Raw genomic sequence first — 18354 nt, forward strand, 5'->3', positions numbered from 1 at the left:
ATCAAGTGGAGGTGCCGACAAGCTATCAACAACGCTTCATCATGTTGACGATGAGGTGATTCTGAAAATGTAAGAGAAAGATAAGGACGTAAACGACCTTTAAAAAAGTGGAACGTGTTGTTGCACGAAACAACAGTGGGTAGTATGAACTACCCTTTCTTAGAGGAGACCAGAGAGAGAGAGGGAGACGAGAGAGATTTTGCAAATGGATGAAGAGCTAGCTTGCTCTTGCCCTCTTGTGGCCTTTATACAGGAGAGGAAGGATGGGATTTTTCCATCCTACCCTTCATGTCAACAAGCATGGTACAAAAGTCAGGGTGCTATACTCTTTGGTATGGTTGAAGTTGGTTGGGTCTAATTGGTTCAGTTAATCAGAAATGGCGACCTAAATGGTTCATGATGAGATATTTGAAATGACAGTTCCTTATTGACCGCGATTTATGCAACATGCTATACGCGCGCAGCAGCAAATGTGAAGATATCTTCGCAAATTCAACCCAATGTAAGTTCCAAATACGAGAAAGAATTGAACTGCTATATGCAGCAGTAACACTAACACAAAGCCTCCTTCAGTAAAAGACCTACAAATGTACCGGTCTACGTAGCTACCCACAAGATGGTAAATCAAACGAGGTCCTGCGGCTCAATCGCGCCCCTCGAGCATCTCCCGGTGCCTCTTCCCGCCGAGGCGCGACGCCAGCCTCTTCTCGCCGTTGTACTGCACGTGGCAGACCTCGCAGTAGTATATGCGCTCTTCATGCCTGCCGTCGTCTTCCCCACGTCTCCACCCTTGCGATCAGAGTAATTCTTGAATTCCACGAGCAGGGCCTCCCGGTGCCGCCTGCCCCTGATGTGATCATGAAAGTCCGACGCAGAAGTGCACTTGCCGGCGTCTTGCTCTACAACCTCTGTATTAACAGTCATAAGCCACAACTGCATTTCATTTATTTGCGTTGAGCTTTTTCTGGTGCTTCTTCCCAGTACGATGGTGAGCTAGCGTTTTCTCGCTGTTGCACTGCAAATCGCACACCTTGCAATAATTCAGTAACTTCTGTTTCTCCAAGTGTTCTTCCTCCCTACAATGGTCTGCGAGCATATTCCCACTGTTAAACTGCAAACTGCAGACCTCGCAAAAATGTAATGCCGTCTGTTTCTCCTCCTCTGAGCTCACACACTTGCTGTCAGAACCATCTGAAGGTAGTTTATCAGCTGGCTTCAGACCGCTTGATTCCGCATCATTGCCTTCTCTCTGCAGAGCTTCTATCTTCTTTCTGCGCCTCCTGCTGATGTGATGCTCAAATTGAGGTTCAGAGTTACATTTGGCCTGACAGATACTGCAATCCGGTTCTGAGGGTGGTTGTTGGTTCTTGGCGATTTGTGGTGGAATATCTTCCATTTGCTTGGCTTCTTCGTGTTGGGTCTGGACATTCAGTTGCTGTATATTGCATGCAAGGTGGTTCTCCAAGTCTGATTGGTAGTCACAATTAGCTTCACAAATGCTGCAATTCGATTGTGAAGTCTGCTCTGCATGTTGTCGCACAATGTTTGGAGGCAACTTCGCTTCCCGTGACTCAGAATTCTTTGCCATGTTATTGATTTCGTTCAGTAGGGCTTCAATCTTTGCTAAAAGGTGGCTCCCCAAGTCTGATTCACTAGTACAGTTAGCTCGGCAACTGCTGCAACTCCATATTGGAGGATTCTCTGCATGTTGTGGCACATTGCTCTTGTGACACTTTGCTTCCTGCAGCTCAACGTTCTTAGCCATGCCACTGCCTTCCTTGTGTTGCGCTTCAATGTTCTGTTGGTGTGCGCTTCCATTGAGATGCTCCATCATATCTGCTACGCTGGTGCCATTAGCCTGGCATGAGCTGCAGCTCCATTTTATTGGGGATGTTTTCTGGTTTGCACACGAAGAATGTTCCACTGTTGTTTCTGCCTTCTGATTATTGTTTGTTGATTCCAAGGCTGCTACATTTGACCGGTGCTTCTTCCCTGCCCAGTGCTCTTGTAAGTGGCGCTCACTGGGTGTTTGCACCTGACAGATGGCACAACTCCATTTCAGGAGTGACTTTGGTTTCTTAACTGGTATAGTTATTCCTGTCAGCCCCCATCGCACTGAAGGCATTGTCTCCTTGGGATGTATAGTCTGTTTTGTATGACATGCAATTTGATTAGAACACCGATAACTGAGATGGTGAAAATAAGGCTGAATGAACTTGCTACTGAGTTCTAGGCAGTTTGATTACACAATTAACAAGTGAAATTGGGGAAAACAAGGCAAGTTGCTAGTCAAAGCTTTGAGGGAAGAAGTAATAACACTAGAGGCAAAACAGATGAAAGATGAGGGGAGAAACCATGAAGTTAAGCAGCTTACTTCATTGCATTCTTGCAGTTTTCGCTCATCAAATGTTGTGTTCTCCTGACCCACCTTACCATTACAACAAGGTCTCGAGCATTCACCGATGCGATCTTCCATGACAGACTTCACGGACCTCAATTCTACACTTCCCTGCCTTCCACCCTTCTTCAGATCATAGACCCCATCCACATCCGCATAAGGTTCCAGTCCGACCAGCCTTCTGCCGTGTGGCATGAACTTCTCACTGAAGGTGAACGACACCGGCTCTGCCCTTCCCACATGGGCAGTGGCAATGCCATGATGTGAAGCGGAGTGCTTGGCCATGGCACGCTCTATCTTGGCCAGCTCAGCCACAATGATCTCTTGGCGAATGCGATCCTTCTGGAGCTGCGATAGCAGCGCGTCCCTGATCACCACCATCGCGTCTCCTGCACCAGCATTGCAGAATTCTTGATGGCCAGCACGAGTAACAGGCTAACAGCACCAAATAAACAGTACAGGCCATTTTTTATTAAAAAAAACTTGGTGACAGAACATCAACATCATCGAGACATAAAAAAACAAGTTAATGCCCTTCCTTTTGCAATCATACATCTAATCGTCAAGACATCAAATAATTGGATGTTACTCCTGCTATGCTAGACTGGACCTAACACTCAGTCAAAGACGCACAAGTCGCTTTTATTCTTGACGAAAAGATGAACAAGTTGTGTTGATGGTTTGATGCTTAGATGCCTGGTAGCTTTTATCTGCCGTGCGGAATCTTGCATCGGTCACACAAACAACTCTGAACTGTACTTGAACTACAGTGACACACCTTGAACTACTACCATCATTTTTACCAGGTGCAGATCAGATAGAATCGTCCTAACAGCACCGTATTATCTATCGGAGTTTTCCATGACGCTGATCCTGGTGACTAAAACAAGGGCCTGCTTCCTTGGTCGAGGAAATTGAGGTTCTACTTTGAACATGTAAAGGTACAACGCAGGTGCAGATTCTTGGATTCTTGGCACGGAATCACAAGAATCGCTTCACTTGCATCTGAACAAAATAATTCAGAAAAGACTCTTCTTTTCCCCTCTCTGTTCTCCACCCAGAAAGCCGACCGCGGAGGTAGGTGGCGGTGAAAGGTGGGGCCGCGTTACGTACCGTGCGGCGGCGGAAGGTCGGGGAAGCAGCGGCGGCCGTCCTCGTCGTCCGCGGCGGTGGCGGGGCCTCGGCGGGTGAACTCCATCAGTCGGCCGGGGAAGCAGCGCGAGGAAACGGAAGGGTTCTGGTGGCTGCTGTTCCTGCGGAGGAGGGCGCGAGAGGAAAGGGAGCGAGCAAAAGCAAATGAACAACGGGAGGGGAGACTTTGAGCTTCCGACGACGATGATTAAAAGCGGCCGGGTTTTCTCTTCTTTTCCACCATCGAGATTGCTTAGTGGGCAAGCGAGCCACTAAACGGCAAACATGCAGCTCTCCTGTCCCCATGAATTGTACAGACATACAATCTTATTCTTTGGTGGTCATATGGGAGCATCACAAAAAGTTCTGCAGCGACATCGATGAAATGATTAGAAATCAAATAAAAACAGTTATAGATCGAGAAGCCAATATTACGTTAGTAGTCAGATTTCAGTAATATGTTCCCGTGCAAAAAAAAAATCGAAAGAACGGTACCAGCATTGTTAATTTTATATTAGAAGAAGAGAAATGATCTTAATTTATAATAAAGAAGACTGGATCGAAAAACTTATAACCGCACAGTTAATTAGGTGAGGAACCGGCAAAAATCTACAACTAGGGGGAACATCACAACAACTGAAAAATCACAAAGGCCTGCCACTACGCATCAAAGGAAACACAAATTGATGCAAGTCTGATGTGAGTCATCGTTGCTAAGGTCGTCATACTAGCAGTGCAGTAGCTCCGACTTCCCATGGTGGACATCAATCTCTACCTCTGTTGATACGACTCCGCCCAAGACCAACATCATGACGTGAAAGAAAGTACAACTTTGAATAATAGTTGTCGAGCTCGTTGAACTGCTCGACATAGTAGCTTCGACTCCTCTGCAACATGTACAACCAAGCACATCCCAGACGTCCGCCATGAGCAAAATGCGCATCTCCAAAGGGGTAGAAAACTCGCCGCAACAAGCCCTATCCAGGGGCAAGTGTGAACATGGTCACCACTAATCAGAATCACATAGTACCCTAGCCAGTAGCCACCGCACCATAGTGTTGGATTTTTACAGCGACGCCTCCAGGAAGGACACGACGCCAAAGGCGCCATCATCGTCGGTCCAGGAACTGAACTGGGTTTTCCCCCAGAAAAACCAACTGGGTGGGAAGGGGAGGCACTTCGACAAACGCCTCCATGGATGGAAACAGTGTCTGAGGGTGTCGCCGTCATCGGCATCGGCATAAGCTAGGCAAGGCTTTCGCCCTGGCCTCCACCAATCCACCAACCATGAAGGCAGCCTAACCCTGATCGCCCCGCCTCTGCATCGGCCGCCGTCTAACTCCCTAGACACCGCGAGCATGCGCCACCCCAAGCCCCCCACACGCCACGAGGCTCCCCGCGGGCTGGACCGGAGAGAATGAAGAGGCAATCCAGCAATGGGAGGAGCCAACATGGCACTGAGGGGCACAAAGGAGCAGCGCAACATGGCGACGGGCGACAGGAGGCCAGAGGGCAAACGGTCGGAGCAATACACGGGTTACATGCGAGCGACAGCACATCAGCACGGGGACAACTTCAATGAGCATCAGGCCACCATCAGCAGCAGGATCACAACAGCGGAGCGGTGACAACACATCGGCGATGAGGACACGCAATGGCGGTCGCCCTCAAAGATCAACACAACGAAGACGTCGAATGGCAACAGGACCTCCCCAACGGCCGACTCCATAGCAACAGCAAGACAATAGCACGCCTCAGATCACCCTCGCTTTGGAGATGAGAACAACAGCACGACGCCTTCAAGTTTCATCGGTGTAGGTTGGTGGCAGGAACACGGCGGTGACGGGCCTCAATAGCAAGGCCACACAACAACATAGTAGGACTCGGCAACGACGTCAGGTGACAGGAGGGCAGCAGGACCAGCACGGCATGAAGATGGCACAAACGGCGGTGAGCACCTCTGATCTTCATCAGCTCGAGCCGGTGGGGCACGTAGATCCGGTCGCCCCCGCGCATCAACGACTGGAACCCGACGGATGCGCACGATCTGCAGTGGCGCCGCTCACAATCTGCAATGGCGCCCCTCATGAACTGCAGTTGCTAGAAGTGGCCGCCACCTCATCGACGCAAACAGCTAGTATTGGCCGCCGCCCGATCTGCAGAGGCGCCTCTCATAGATCTGACCATGGAGGCCGCCAAGACCACCGTGAGGAGCAAGATCGAGGCCAAGCACTGCCGGATCCAGCCAACAGTGGCACGATGAAGCGTAACCACCACGAGATCTCAATCTGCAAGAGAAAAGAAGAGAGAGAGAGGGGGGGGGGAGAGAGAGAGAGAGAGAGAGAGAGAGAGAGAGAGAGAGAGGAGGAGGAGGAGGGGGAGGAGCGAGCCACGACCAACATCGCTTGGTGTGGTCACTGGCCGTCACCGCCACCATCGGTGGCGGCCGACAGAGAGCATAAGCGGTGGTTGTTTGGCTAGGGTAAGAGTCGCCCCCTGTGTTACCAGAGAAGTGACGCCGAGGGCCTCAGACTGTAAGTCGTGAGTAAAGTCCCCATACAAAATAATGACCACCATATATTTTATTCATATATTGTGATTTGTGCATCGATCGAGGTTGTGTGTTGATGTTTGGTCGCCGTGGCGGGTCGTAAATAGATGGGTGTAATTAGAGGATTGAGAGAAATTTTAAGTCAGATGTGCATGCTGCCAACCCGTGTTCGAACAGTGTGTCACATATTTTCCGGGATTTAATCCAACCAAAATAATACATGTGCACGTATGTGTCTTCAGTGGTTTGCGTCTAATGTGTGCATCCTTCTTTTTACTTAAAAAAAGATTGAAAGAAAATATTGTATTACACTAACATTGAATGCAAAAAAGTATTATACATATACATAAAGCTCAATTATGAATTTAGCACATGCCCCAAATTCTCAGGTACTGCCGACCGGTAACGTTGACGATCGACGTAGCTGAACGTCGACGACAAAATAATTAGCATCATATGGAACCATGGACGGATCTAAGGGGCTTAAGCCCCCTGAGAACCCTTAAGCCTCACCTACAATTTTTGAGTATGGTAGAGAAAAGAGAAAAGAAAAAGAGGAGAACACGGAAAAAGAGAAAAAATAAGAGGAAAATGAGGAAGATGAAGAGGAAGAGCTTTTCCTACTTCTCGGTTCTGAATCCACCGCTGGATGGAACGTGTGAGTGCAGTGGGTGCTCACTTGTGTCGCTGTGAAGATGGCTACTCTGGTTGAAACACTGGCAATCAGCGCGACAAAGCAACGACGGAGAAACATATTTGAAGTTCTTGACAACACAAGACGCCAGTGTAAGCCCCAACGCAGCAACAGTTTTAAGTTCCAAACGTGAGAAGAAAACTAATGCAAGTCACGAGTCAACTAAACACAGACCAAAAACTGCGTTGCAGTTAGCCACAAAGAGGGAATGGCAAATCAAAACAAGACCCGCAACTGCAAGCAGGAGCACGCCTTGCCTCACAGCTTCCCCGTGGACGACGTCGTGCTGCCACCACGGCGCGTCCCTGCGTCTCATTCGTGGCCCTCGAGCATCTCCCGGTGCCGCCTCCCGCCGAGGTGCGAAGCCATCATCTTGTCGCCGTTGCACTGCAGGTCGCAGACTGCGCAATAGTACGCGCTCGGCATCCCTGCGGCCAGAGTGACTCCTGAACTCTGCGCGAAGGGCCTCCGTGTTCTCCCGGTGCCGCCTGCCCCTGAGGTGGTCATGGTAGTCCGACTCACAGGTAAACTTGGCCTGGCAGAGGCTGCACGTCCATCTCGACACCGCCGGCTCCAGCCGGTCCTTCTCCGCAGGCTTATGCACGTTGACGTTGTCCTTACCGCGCGGCTTCTCTCCCTGCTGCGGTCCGCTGTTCTCTGCCACGTTCTCCCTGCCGTCGCGGCACAAGCGTTCGCTGTTCTTTGCCGAGTTCTTGTTCCATTCATCAGGTATTGCTTTTGCGTTGAGCTCAGCGGGTTTGTTCCTTGTTTGCAGTGCTTCGACATTCGTCTGGTGCAGCCGGCCGGCCAGGTGTTCGTGCAGGTTGCGCTGGCAAGTCAGGTTCACCTGGCAGAGGGTGCAACTCCATTCCCCAAGTGGCTTCTGCATCTTCATGAGTGGCGTTGCCGCGGTCAGTTTCCTATTCAGCCCAGAGGATGTTCTTTCAGTTGTAGACTGTTTTAGAGAAAAGTTTGTTTAGACTCCAAAGCATTGATAACTGAGAAATAATGCATCTCAATGGGAAAAAAATGGAGAACAATCTACCACTTTCAGGTATATGATTGTAAGGTGTATGGATTGACACGGGTTCCGGGTAAACTCTCAATTGTTTCAGTTAGTTATATATGCAATTCCTATCAAAGTTTATAGAAAGATTTGTCAAGAAGATGAAAACAATTTACCACTTTCAAGTTTCAGATGTACAAGCACTCTGAATAAGGACTTAACTTGGCAAATGCTGCAAGTCGAAGAAGCTGGTTTATCTTCATCCTGCGGCACAATGTTTGGATGCGAATCCGCTTCCCAATGCACAGAATTCCTTGCCATGCTCTTGCATTCTTCCAGCAGGGCTTGGATCTTTGCTTGATGTCTTTTGCCTTTCAGGTGGTTCTCCAAGTCCGATTTGCAAGTGCAGTCTGCTTGGCAAAATCTGCAATTCCATGTTGGACGTGGCTTCTCTGCATATTGCCTCACCTTTCTTGATTTCTCTGCTTTTGCTTCTGCCTCCAGAGCAATGACATTTGACCGGTGCTTCAGCCCTGCAAAATGCTGCAGCAAGTTGCCCTGACTGGTTGCTTCCACCAGGCAGATGGCACAACTCCATTTTACTGTTGGCGACGTCCTCTTGGACAGTATAGTCTGTTTATTTTATATGCATTTTTATTAGACCTTTGGTATTAACTGAATTAGTGGTGAAAGCAAGATGAGCAAAATTGCTACTAAATTTTTCTCTCAGTTTGATTACACCATTAGCATGTGAAATAGTGAAACAAGGCACGTAAACTTGCTAGAGAAATCTCCATATACATATCCTGCAAAGGTGTATAGGCTCAAGCAGTAGTCAAGCTTCGAGGGAATCAAAGCTTACCAGCATTCTGAAGAAATAAATAAATACTCTAAATAACAAATGTAGAGGCAAAACAAATAGTAACAGATGAAAAAGAAAACATAATGGTAAGCTGCTCACCTCATTGGATTTTTGTAGTTTGCACTCATTAAGTGCTGCATTCTCCTGACCTCCCGCCTTATCATTACTACAAGAAGTTTTCAAGCATACACGGACGAGATCTTCCATGGCAGGCTTCTTGGACTTCAATTCTACACCCCCGTGCACTCCATCTTTCTTCTTCAGATCATGGGCCTCATCTACGCCGACCTTACGCTCGGGACTAACAGCCCCTCTGCTGTGCGTCATGAACTGCTCACTGAAGGCGAAGGGCGCCGGTTCAGCCCGTTCGGCAACGGCAGAGGCAATGCCTTGGTGGGAAGCGGAGCGCAGGGCCATGGCGCGCTCTATCTTGCCCAGCTCGACCATGATGATCTCCTGGCGAAGGCGGTCATTCTGGAGCTGCGACAGCAGCGCGTCCCTGATCACCAGCATCGCGTCTCCTGCACAAGCAGCGCGGAATTCCTGATGGTCAGCACGAGTAACAGGTTAACAGCACCAAATAAACAGAAAAGGCCATTTTTAAATAAAAAAAAAAACTTGGTGACAGAACATTAACATCGTCGAGACATAAAAAAAAGAACAAGTTTACGCCCTTGCTTCAGCAATCATACTTCTAATCGTCGAGACATCAAATAATTGGAAGTTACTCCTGCTATGCTAGGCTGGACCTAAGACTCGGTCAAAGATGAACAAGTTGTGTTGATGGCTTGGTGCTTAGATGCCTGGTAGCTTTTATATGCCGTGCTGAATCTTGCATCGGTCACACAAACAAGTCTGAACTGTACTTGAACTACAGTGACACACCTTGAACTACTACCATCATTTTTACCAGGTGCAGAACTGCAAATCAGATAGAGCCGTCCTAACAGCACCGTATTATCTATCGGAGCTTTCATGATGCTGATCCTGGTGACTAAGCCAAGGGCCTGCTTCCTTGATGGAGGAAATTGGGGTTCTTCTTTTCAAAAGAACATGTAAAGGTGTAATACAACGCAGGTGCGGATTCTTGGATTCTTTGCACGGAATCACAAGAATCGCTTCGCTTGCATCTGAACAAAAAAAAATCAGAAAAGACTCTTCCCCCCCCCCCCCCTCTGTTCTCTACCAAGAAAGCCGACCGCGGAGGTAGGCGGCGGTGAAAGGTGGTGCCGCGTTACGTACCGTGCGGCGGCGGAAGGTAGGGGAAGCAGCGGCCGCCGTTCTCGTCGGCCTCGGCGGTGGCTGGGCCTCGGCGAGCGAATTCCATCGGTCGCCCGGGGAAGCAGCGCGAGGAAACGGAAGGGTTCTGGTGGCTGCTGTTCCGGCGGAGGAGGGCGCGAGAGGAAAGGGAGCGAGCAAAAGCAAATGAACAGTGGGAAGGGGAGACTCTGAGCTTGCGACGACGACGGTTAAAAGCGGCCGGATCTTCTCTTCTTTTCCACCATCGAGATTGCTTAGTGGGCAAGCGAGCCACTAAACGGCAAACATGCAGCTCTCGGAATCGGATCCTCTGGCTTCACCCACGTGACTTCAAATCTTTGTAGATCGTTGGATCATGGATGGATGGATCAGATGTACTGCTACAGTGTAACAGAACAGTAAAATGTGTGCAGTAAATTAACGGAACTGTTGCTACAGTACTTTTGGTACAGTAATTAGCGTCAGAGAACTGTCCATCTACTCACGAATTACTGTTTACTCGTGACTTCATCCATCTGAAGTCAGGGGATCCGAATCCCTCTCGGAATGTCCCCATGAATTGTACAGACAGACAATCTCTCGGATCCGCAGCTCTCATGTCCCCATGAATTGTACAGACAGACAATCTCATTCTTTGGTGGTCATATGGGAGCATCACAAAAAGTTCTTCAGAGACATCGATGAAATGATTAGAAATAAAATAAAAACAGTTATAGATCGAGAAGTCAATATTACGTTAGTAGTTACATTTCAGTAATATGTTCCCTTTACGAAATAATGACCATCATATATTTTATCCCGTTTTGATATAATATCTCCATCAACCTTTTAGGTTAGGATCAAAGTTTAAGGTTTAATGTGCACTACCTTTGAGAGAGGGTTAGTAATAAGATGATCATAGCATCATCGACTGATAAGTAGGAGCGACTAAGATAATTAAAATTAGGTCTTTTTTTTCTCTAAAGGTTGTCTATCTGTCGACAGAGGGCGACAAAGACGGTAAATATTAGAAGGTTACAGTAAACGAGGGAGAAGCTGGCAGTTGACGAGAGAGGAGGAAGCACTTGATGTTATTTAGACCACCTCATATTACCCGGACAGGTGAATCATTATTTGTTGCGCTCTTATCATTTACATGAAAACATGATAGTTAATTTTTGAATTTGGAGTTTGATATCCAAATGCACATCGGCTCTTGTTTAGGAGCCAGGCTACCACATCCCAATCACAGCCATCACGTTCGTCCTAACAAATGTGCATGCCTTAATATAAGTCGTTTTAGAATTTGTGTTGGTCAAACTTTTTAGACTTTGTATAAAGAACTACAAAGATTAGCAACATAATGTTAATACTATTAGAATCATCATTAAAATAGTTTCATAATATATAATTATTTTTATTTAAAATAACATACTTTTACCGTGCCAACATCCGAAATAAGTTATATTTCCGATCAGAGAGAGCATGCAGCAAGCCAGCACTACACCGAGGTTACCAGTGGCGATCTCTGCGGACGTCGCAGACAGTGGAGCTAATCGCCCCAGCCGGCAACCAGGACCGTAGAATGGCATGTGCAAGGTGCCCAACTGCACAGTAGGGACCCTCAAATCTTACTTAACCACTAATTAGCACTAGCTATTATTGATAATGATATTAGGTGATAATTAAGCCAGATTTTCTTCATGTAAGAACTGGTCTACCTCTCTGAAATTCAATTCCTCACCTCCTAATTCTCCTCTCCCATGTAACTTATGATTTCTCCATAATAATCCATTTTGATTGCCTAAAAAAAACAATCCATTTTGATCTCCTCACTATTGTCTCTTGAAAGTTAAATCCTAACTACTCCATGTCGCATAACAATTGGTGGCAGTAGAACCATCCTCTCGATCACTGCATGTTCTTTTTCGAGCTCAGACATATATTTTTTCTTGTCCATCTTGACTTCTTATCTGTTCTACTAATATATTGTGATTTGTGCATCGAGGCTGTGTGTTGATGTTTGGTCGTCATGGTGGGTCGTAAATAGCTTGGTGTAATCAGATTGAGAGAAACTCTAAGAAAGTCAGATGTGCATAATGCCAACCCGGGTTTGAACCGTGTCACAAATTTACCGAGATTTAATCCCAACTAAAATAGTACATGTACACATGTCTTCAGTGGTTTGCGTCTAATGTGTGTGCATCCTTAAGTTTGAAACAAAATCTTGTATTACACTAACATTGAATGCAAAAATGTATTTTGGCTATGAATTTTTATACATATACATAAAGCTCAATTTTGAATTTAGCACAGGCCCCAAATTCTCTGTAGGGCCCTACTGGCAACGCTGCCAAACGTTGACGAGAAAATAATTAGCATCAGATGGCAGTGGGTGCGCACTAGTGTCGCTGTGAAGATGGCTACTCTGGTTGAAACACTGACAATCAGCGCGACAAATGAATGACGGAGAAACATGTTTGAAGTTCTTGACAACACAAGACGCCAGTGTAAGCCCCAACGCAGCAACAGTTTTAAGATCCAAACGTGAGAAGAAAACTAATGCAAAGTCACGAGTCTACTAAACACAGACCAAAAGCTGCATGCGTTGCAGTTAGCCACAAGAGGGAATGGCAAATCAAAAGTAAGGCCCGAAGCTGCAAGCCGGAGCACGCCTGGCCTCACGGCCTCCCCGTGGACGACGTCGTGATGCCGCCCGCGGCGCGTCCCTGCATCTCACTGGCGGCCCTCGAGCATCTCACGGTGCCTCCGCCCGCCGAGGTGCGACGCCAGCATCTTCTCGCTGCTGCACTGCACGTCGCAGACCGCACAGCGCAGGGCCTCCGTGTTCCCCCGGTGCCGCCTGCCCCTGAGGTGGTCATGGTATTCCGACTCACAGGTGCATTTGACCTGGCAGAGGCTGCACGTCCATCTCGACGCCGCCGGCTTATGCACGTTGACGTTGCCCTTACCGCGCGGCTTCTCTCCCTGCCGCGGCCCGCTGTTCTCTGCCGCGTTCTCCTTGCCGTCGCGGCGCAAGTGTTCGTTATTCTTTGCCGAGTTCTTGCTCCATTCATCAGGTATTGCTTCTGGGTTGAGCTCAGCGGGTTTGTTCCTTGTTTGCAGTGCTTCGACATTCGACTGGTGCTGCCGGCCGGCCATGTGTTCGTGCAGGTTGCGCTGACAAGTCATGTTCACCTGGCAGAGGGTGCAGCTCCATTCCTCAAGTGGCTTCTGCTTCTTCATGAGTGGGGTTGCCGCGGTCAGTTTCCTCTTCAGCCCAGAGGATGTTGTTTCAGATGTAGACTGTATTAGAGAAAGTTCGTTTAGACTCCAAAGCATTGGCAACTGAGAAATACTGCATCTCAATGAAAAAAAAGGACAGAACAAGAAGTATATGATTGTATGGCGTATGGACTGATAAGGATTCCGGGTAAACTCTCAATTGTTTCAGTTAGTTATATATACAGTTCATATCAAAGTTTATAGAATGATTTGACAACAAGATGAAATAAATCTACCACTTTCAAGTTTCAGATGTACAAGCACCCTGAATAAGGACTAAGGAGTACATAGCCATTTTATTATGCTGTACACCTCACTTCATAGAGCGAAAAGAAAATTTAAGATGAAAACATGTTGTAACTCTAGCGGGTTTGGGGTCCTTTTTAAACTTCACTAGCGAACTAACAAATTTAGCTCAGGCATATGTTTTTCAGACTTGCGATATTGAAGTGGAATCTTACATAATCGGCACCATGACTCCTGATTTCGTATAACAGCTGCATGCCGTGACCGTCGTCCACATCAAGCTTAGGTTCCCCACCAATGGTATTGGCCGCCGCTGGAACCAAGGTCTCTTCCACCAGAGTCCGCTTGCTTGGTGATCGGCAACGTTCCAAAAAGATCATTCGATGCGCTGTTGCCCCAGATAACCTGCACTCTTGCTGCTTAGTGTCACTGCCCGGCTGTGGCTGCTCAGGTGCAGGCTGTATGAGAGGAAGTTTGTTTAGACTTAACAGCATTGGTAAGTAAGAAACACTGCTTTATAGCAGAAAAATGGTGAGAACAAGCTCTATAGACATGGATTCCGAGTAAACTCCATTAGCTGTACTTCTGATCAATTCTAAGCTTCACTAATGAACTAACAAAATTAGTACTGCTTCTGCTTTTCAATATTCCTAAACAGCTCAGAAGTATGTTGTTATATACTTCAGACTTGCAATATTAAACTGGGATGTTACATAATTGGCTCATGACTCCTAAGTACTTATAAGCACAAGAGTTTTCCATGTTTAAGCGACGAACACTGTTCAGGAAAGTAGTGTATCACAACAAACATGCTTCAGACCATCGTTAATCAATTACTCTTAGCAATGTTCTGAAAAAAATGGGAAGAAAAAAACATGATGAGAGGAAGGTGACAATTGAAAATGGTAATCTCACCTCACTGAACTCTAGCCGCTTCTGCTGATCGAATGCTGCGTTCTCCTGACCTGCCGGCATGTACCGACAGGATTGCCGATGTTCATTGATCCGATCCTCCATGGCAGACTCAGCACTCTTTCTCTTCCCACTGTTCTGGTTCCTGCACTCGTACAACGGCTGCACGCCATGGCCGTCCTCCACATCAGCCTTACGTTCCCAACCACCATCGGTCCGTTGGTGTCCTGGTGCCACCTCCTCGCCGAAGGACGCAGACCGCGCCCGTCTGACATTGGCATTGGCCGCCTCTGGCACCAAGGCCTTTTCCGCCGGAGATCGCTTGCTCGGCGATCGGCACAGTTCCACAAAGCCTCTCATTGGATGACCACTCGCCCCAGATGACCTGCACTCTTGCTGCTGCTCACCGTCATCGGCCGGACGTGGCCAGGGCATGGGCGACGGTGACTGCTCCACGTGCGGGTAGACCGGAGGCGGTCTAGCCGCCGCGGAGCTCGCGCAGCAGCAAGGAGGATGCTCGGTACATTTACTCGGCAGACGGAGAGGCGCCTCCTCCCAATTAGTCACCGACAACGGCCTGCAATGCCAGTTGTCCTGTGACCGTGGCAACTCTGGCACGGACCAGTGGCCAGCGGGGGCAAAGCCCGCGGCCATGGCGCGCTCCGTCTCGGCGAGCTCGCGCAAGATCATATCCTGACGAATGCGCTCCACTTGCAGCTCCAACAGCAGTTCCTCCCTCCTCCTCGCCAGCGCAGCGTTCCCCGGTGATGCATTGGCGTCGCGAGCTTGCCAATGGCAAGACAAGAACATTGTCAGATGATCATGATGAAAAGGTCAAATTTTAAGAGCAAATTACAGTCATAATCTTCTATAACATCAAAAGAACCCACATTTCATCTAAAAAAATAAAGAACCCAAATTTCACCTCAAAAGAAAAAAAAGGAACCCAGATTTCTTTTTAGATCATCAGACCAATCTGTAAGCAATGTATTTTGAACTGCTGCTCAGGAAAGAAACGGTAATTCCTTGCGCTCAAAAGATTCTTGGCATTGGGGAAAAGCCCTTCTTTTCATGGAAAGAAACTGTTGTAGGGCAGAAACACATCCAAAAAGATCAGGGAAACGGCGAGAGCGTTTTGAATCCCGTTACCGTGCGGCGGCGGTGGGTCGAGGAGATGGCCTTCGTTGCCATCGTCGACTGCCTCGGTGGGCCGGCCACGGCGGGCGAACTCCATTGCGGATTTTCGGGAGGGGTCGATTTGGTAACGGAGAGAAATTGAATGGGGTGGGGGTGGGGGAGGATTTTGTGATGGGAAGCGAAAAAAGGAAAGCGAGAGGTTGCTGGATTTATGGTGAGTGGTGCGGTTTTGGAAACTCCTGGTTGGCGACCCTGCCCAGGTGATTGACTGACATGTGGACCTAGCTTCGGATATTATGTCATGTTACAAATTTGGAATTGCATCCCTCTGTTTACTTGACTTGTGTTTGTCGCTAGTTCTGATTTGAACTTTGGATCGATCCATTTAGAGATTATTTTAACATGCTTTCTAATCTTCAAATGTCTGAAAATGAGATTATTTCAGGCGACGTTGACCTTCGATCGAAATTAAGGTGTCTTCGAGGTTCAGGTTTAGAAGAATTCATATATTCTAGGATTAAAATAAACTTTGGGGGAGGCGAGCGTGGGGGCGGGTCAATGAGGATGTCGCCGGCCATGGGTGGTGGAGGACGGACGGTGCCAGTGGCAAGGGAGCGCGAAAATAGATTAGTTAACGAGACGGCAGATGATGGGGGTAGATACGGAGGTGAGAGAGCTACCGAAGATGGGTAGAAGTGGATGAGGCAAGGATCAATTCAGCTAGCATGCACATAAAAGACTATTAACCGACATCAAGAAAGAAGGAAAGATGTCCGATTTTGATCCAACGAATATGATTGATCCATTGAGAAATTTTAAGTAGTCTGAAACATAAGAACATCCTTATTGTAATCTGCTTCAGTTGCATGGGTACAACAATTCATTTGAACTGTTAGGAAACCTGGAGTTTCACAACCGAATGTAGGCCCGTCTCGATCTCTTGAAAGATTTGATTCTATCTCTTAGTGGTTTTTGGCACTATATATACGGGGCATCACCCCTCATTGTAAACACAGATGAATAAAGAATAGATAATTTTTCCCCTACGCTTGTGTCTCCTTTTGCAATTGTTTCAGAGAGATCGCTGGACTACACCCGGTAGTAGCGGTTTCTCAACACGTTATCAGCACGAACCTCTGCCAGAGATCAAGCTAGCGGAACGAATCTGGCTGCGACCGATCTGCACTGCATCCACATCGTCGTCAAGCGGGCAGGTCTTTGGCCTAGCCTATATGCCCTACGCGGCACGACACGTTCGCAAGAATTGAAAGGTACGATCGATTCGGTATGTATCCTCGCAGCTACTGTCTTTTGCATCAAAATAGATCTGAAATCTTGCATAAACAGTAGCGTGCATCGCATGTGTGAACAATACCGAGTATGTATGAATAGTAGCACATATATGCAATGCACAATAGCATCACCTCATACTCATGAACAGTAGCTCGTAGTAATGAACAGTAGCAAAAACAGATCTATCACATCGTAATGGTGGGGCCCCCAGCCACTGTCATGCTCCGCCGGTCGGCAAACCGGCGGCCAACCCACTTGCAAAGATCAAAAAACAAAGAAAAGGGAAGGGGGGGGGGGGGTGCATGGCACCTCGCCGGCATGAAGCCAGCGGCCTCGTCGCACCGGCCACCTCCTCCTTGTCGCCGTCTCTGCACAGATCGGAAACAATGGAACACGTCGCCGACCGAATCCGGTGGCCAAGCATGGTATGCGGTGGCTCGAAGGCCACCGCTACAAATTGAAAGAAAAAAAAGGAGGGAAGGATGCACGCTGGCATAGAAGTCGGCGACTTTTCCCGTCGGTGCTCGCTGGATGCGTCGCCACTGCCAACTCCGCCGCTCCCACCCCCGCACGAGCGTTGCCGCTGCCGACTCCCCCGCTCCAGCGCCGCACGAGTGCCGCCCGGACGCACTGTCGCCGGCTACGATGCTCTCGCACGAGTGTCGCAGGACCGCGCCGCTGCACGCCGCGTCGGCCACCGCGCACCGCCTCCTCCCACACGCCTGCTCTCGCTCGGCCAGAAGCTGCCGACAGCTCACGTCCGGCGCCGCCCGACGAGCTGCTGCCCAGCCGGCGTGCCGGCCGACCCGCACGGCGCCGCCTTCTCCGATAGGGCGCCGGAAGAAATGGCGGCTAGGGTTGGAAACCCTAGCCGCACCTCTATTTAGAGGATGCGTGTGGGTCGGATGGGCCGGGCCGGCCCATGGGTGAAAAAAAAACTGGGGAAATAAAAGAAAAAAAAGATAAAAAAAACTTGCATTTAGCCCCCCAGATTTTCCAACATTTAAAAGCGCAATCCTTGAATTTTGCGTTTAGGCCCCTGGTTGTTCTGAAAATTATCCAGAGGCTCTGATTTTGCATATTAGACCATGTGGTTTCTGAAAATTACGTAAATTTTGGAATTTTGCGTATAAACCCTCGGGCTTTATGGAGAATCCTGAAAATACTTTTCCTACATGAAAGTATCTCTAGAATTTGAATTTTGCATATGTTTTAGCCATTATGCAGTATTTATTTCTGTGTTATTTTGCTGTTTAAATTGCCTGTAATGTGTTTAAATTCAGTAAAATTCACATAATAGCATAGAAAATATCGAAAAATTGTAGCAATCAAATTTAGCAACATGAAGCAACTTTACTGGTAGTAATACTTGCATCATTTAAATATGTAGATGGCTGGCATCACAAACAAGGAGTTCGCTGAGCTGAGTGCTGATGGCCGCAATTATCTCACTTGTGCATCGGATGTTCGGATTGTACTGGGAGCAAAAAGGCTCTGCGCTGCAATTGACCTGGGAATAAGTAGTACAATTGTTCCCACGGAGGATGAGAATGACCAGGCACTTTATTTTCTCTGCCATCATCTCTCTCCTACTTTGAAG

At 48.0% G+C, this 18354-nt stretch overlaps 2 protein-coding genes across 2 annotated transcripts; both read right to left on the bottom strand.

The window, feature by feature from the left end:
* Positions 1-453: 453 nt before the first annotated feature.
* Positions 454-3774, bottom strand: LOC133897730 (uncharacterized). Its single transcript, XM_062338544.1, has 3 exons — positions 3512-3774; positions 2375-2787; positions 454-2146 (listed from the first exon to the last, which is right to left on the bottom strand). Exons 1-3 carry the CDS (start codon positions 3594-3596, stop codon positions 941-943), a joined length of 1704 nt encoding a protein of 567 aa, XP_062194528.1. The 5' UTR covers positions 3597-3774; the 3' UTR covers positions 454-940.
* A 3312-nt stretch (positions 3775-7086) lies between these two features.
* LOC133896959 (uncharacterized) lies at positions 7087-15154 on the bottom strand. Its single transcript, XM_062337578.1, has 9 exons — positions 14328-15154; positions 13628-13870; positions 12644-13187; positions 12170-12231; positions 9885-10175; positions 8742-9185; positions 8003-8413; positions 7227-7729; positions 7087-7192 (listed from the first exon to the last, which is right to left on the bottom strand). The coding sequence occupies exons 1-9, from the start codon at positions 15132-15134 to the stop codon at positions 7087-7089; spliced, it is 3411 nt and encodes a 1136-aa protein (XP_062193562.1). The 5' UTR covers positions 15135-15154.
* Positions 15155-18354: the final 3200 nt, after the last annotated feature.

This window comes from Phragmites australis, chromosome 17 (genome assembly GCF_958298935.1).
Source record: "Phragmites australis chromosome 17, lpPhrAust1.1, whole genome shotgun sequence".
NCBI classification, from domain to species: domain Eukaryota; kingdom Viridiplantae; phylum Streptophyta; class Magnoliopsida; order Poales; family Poaceae; genus Phragmites; species Phragmites australis.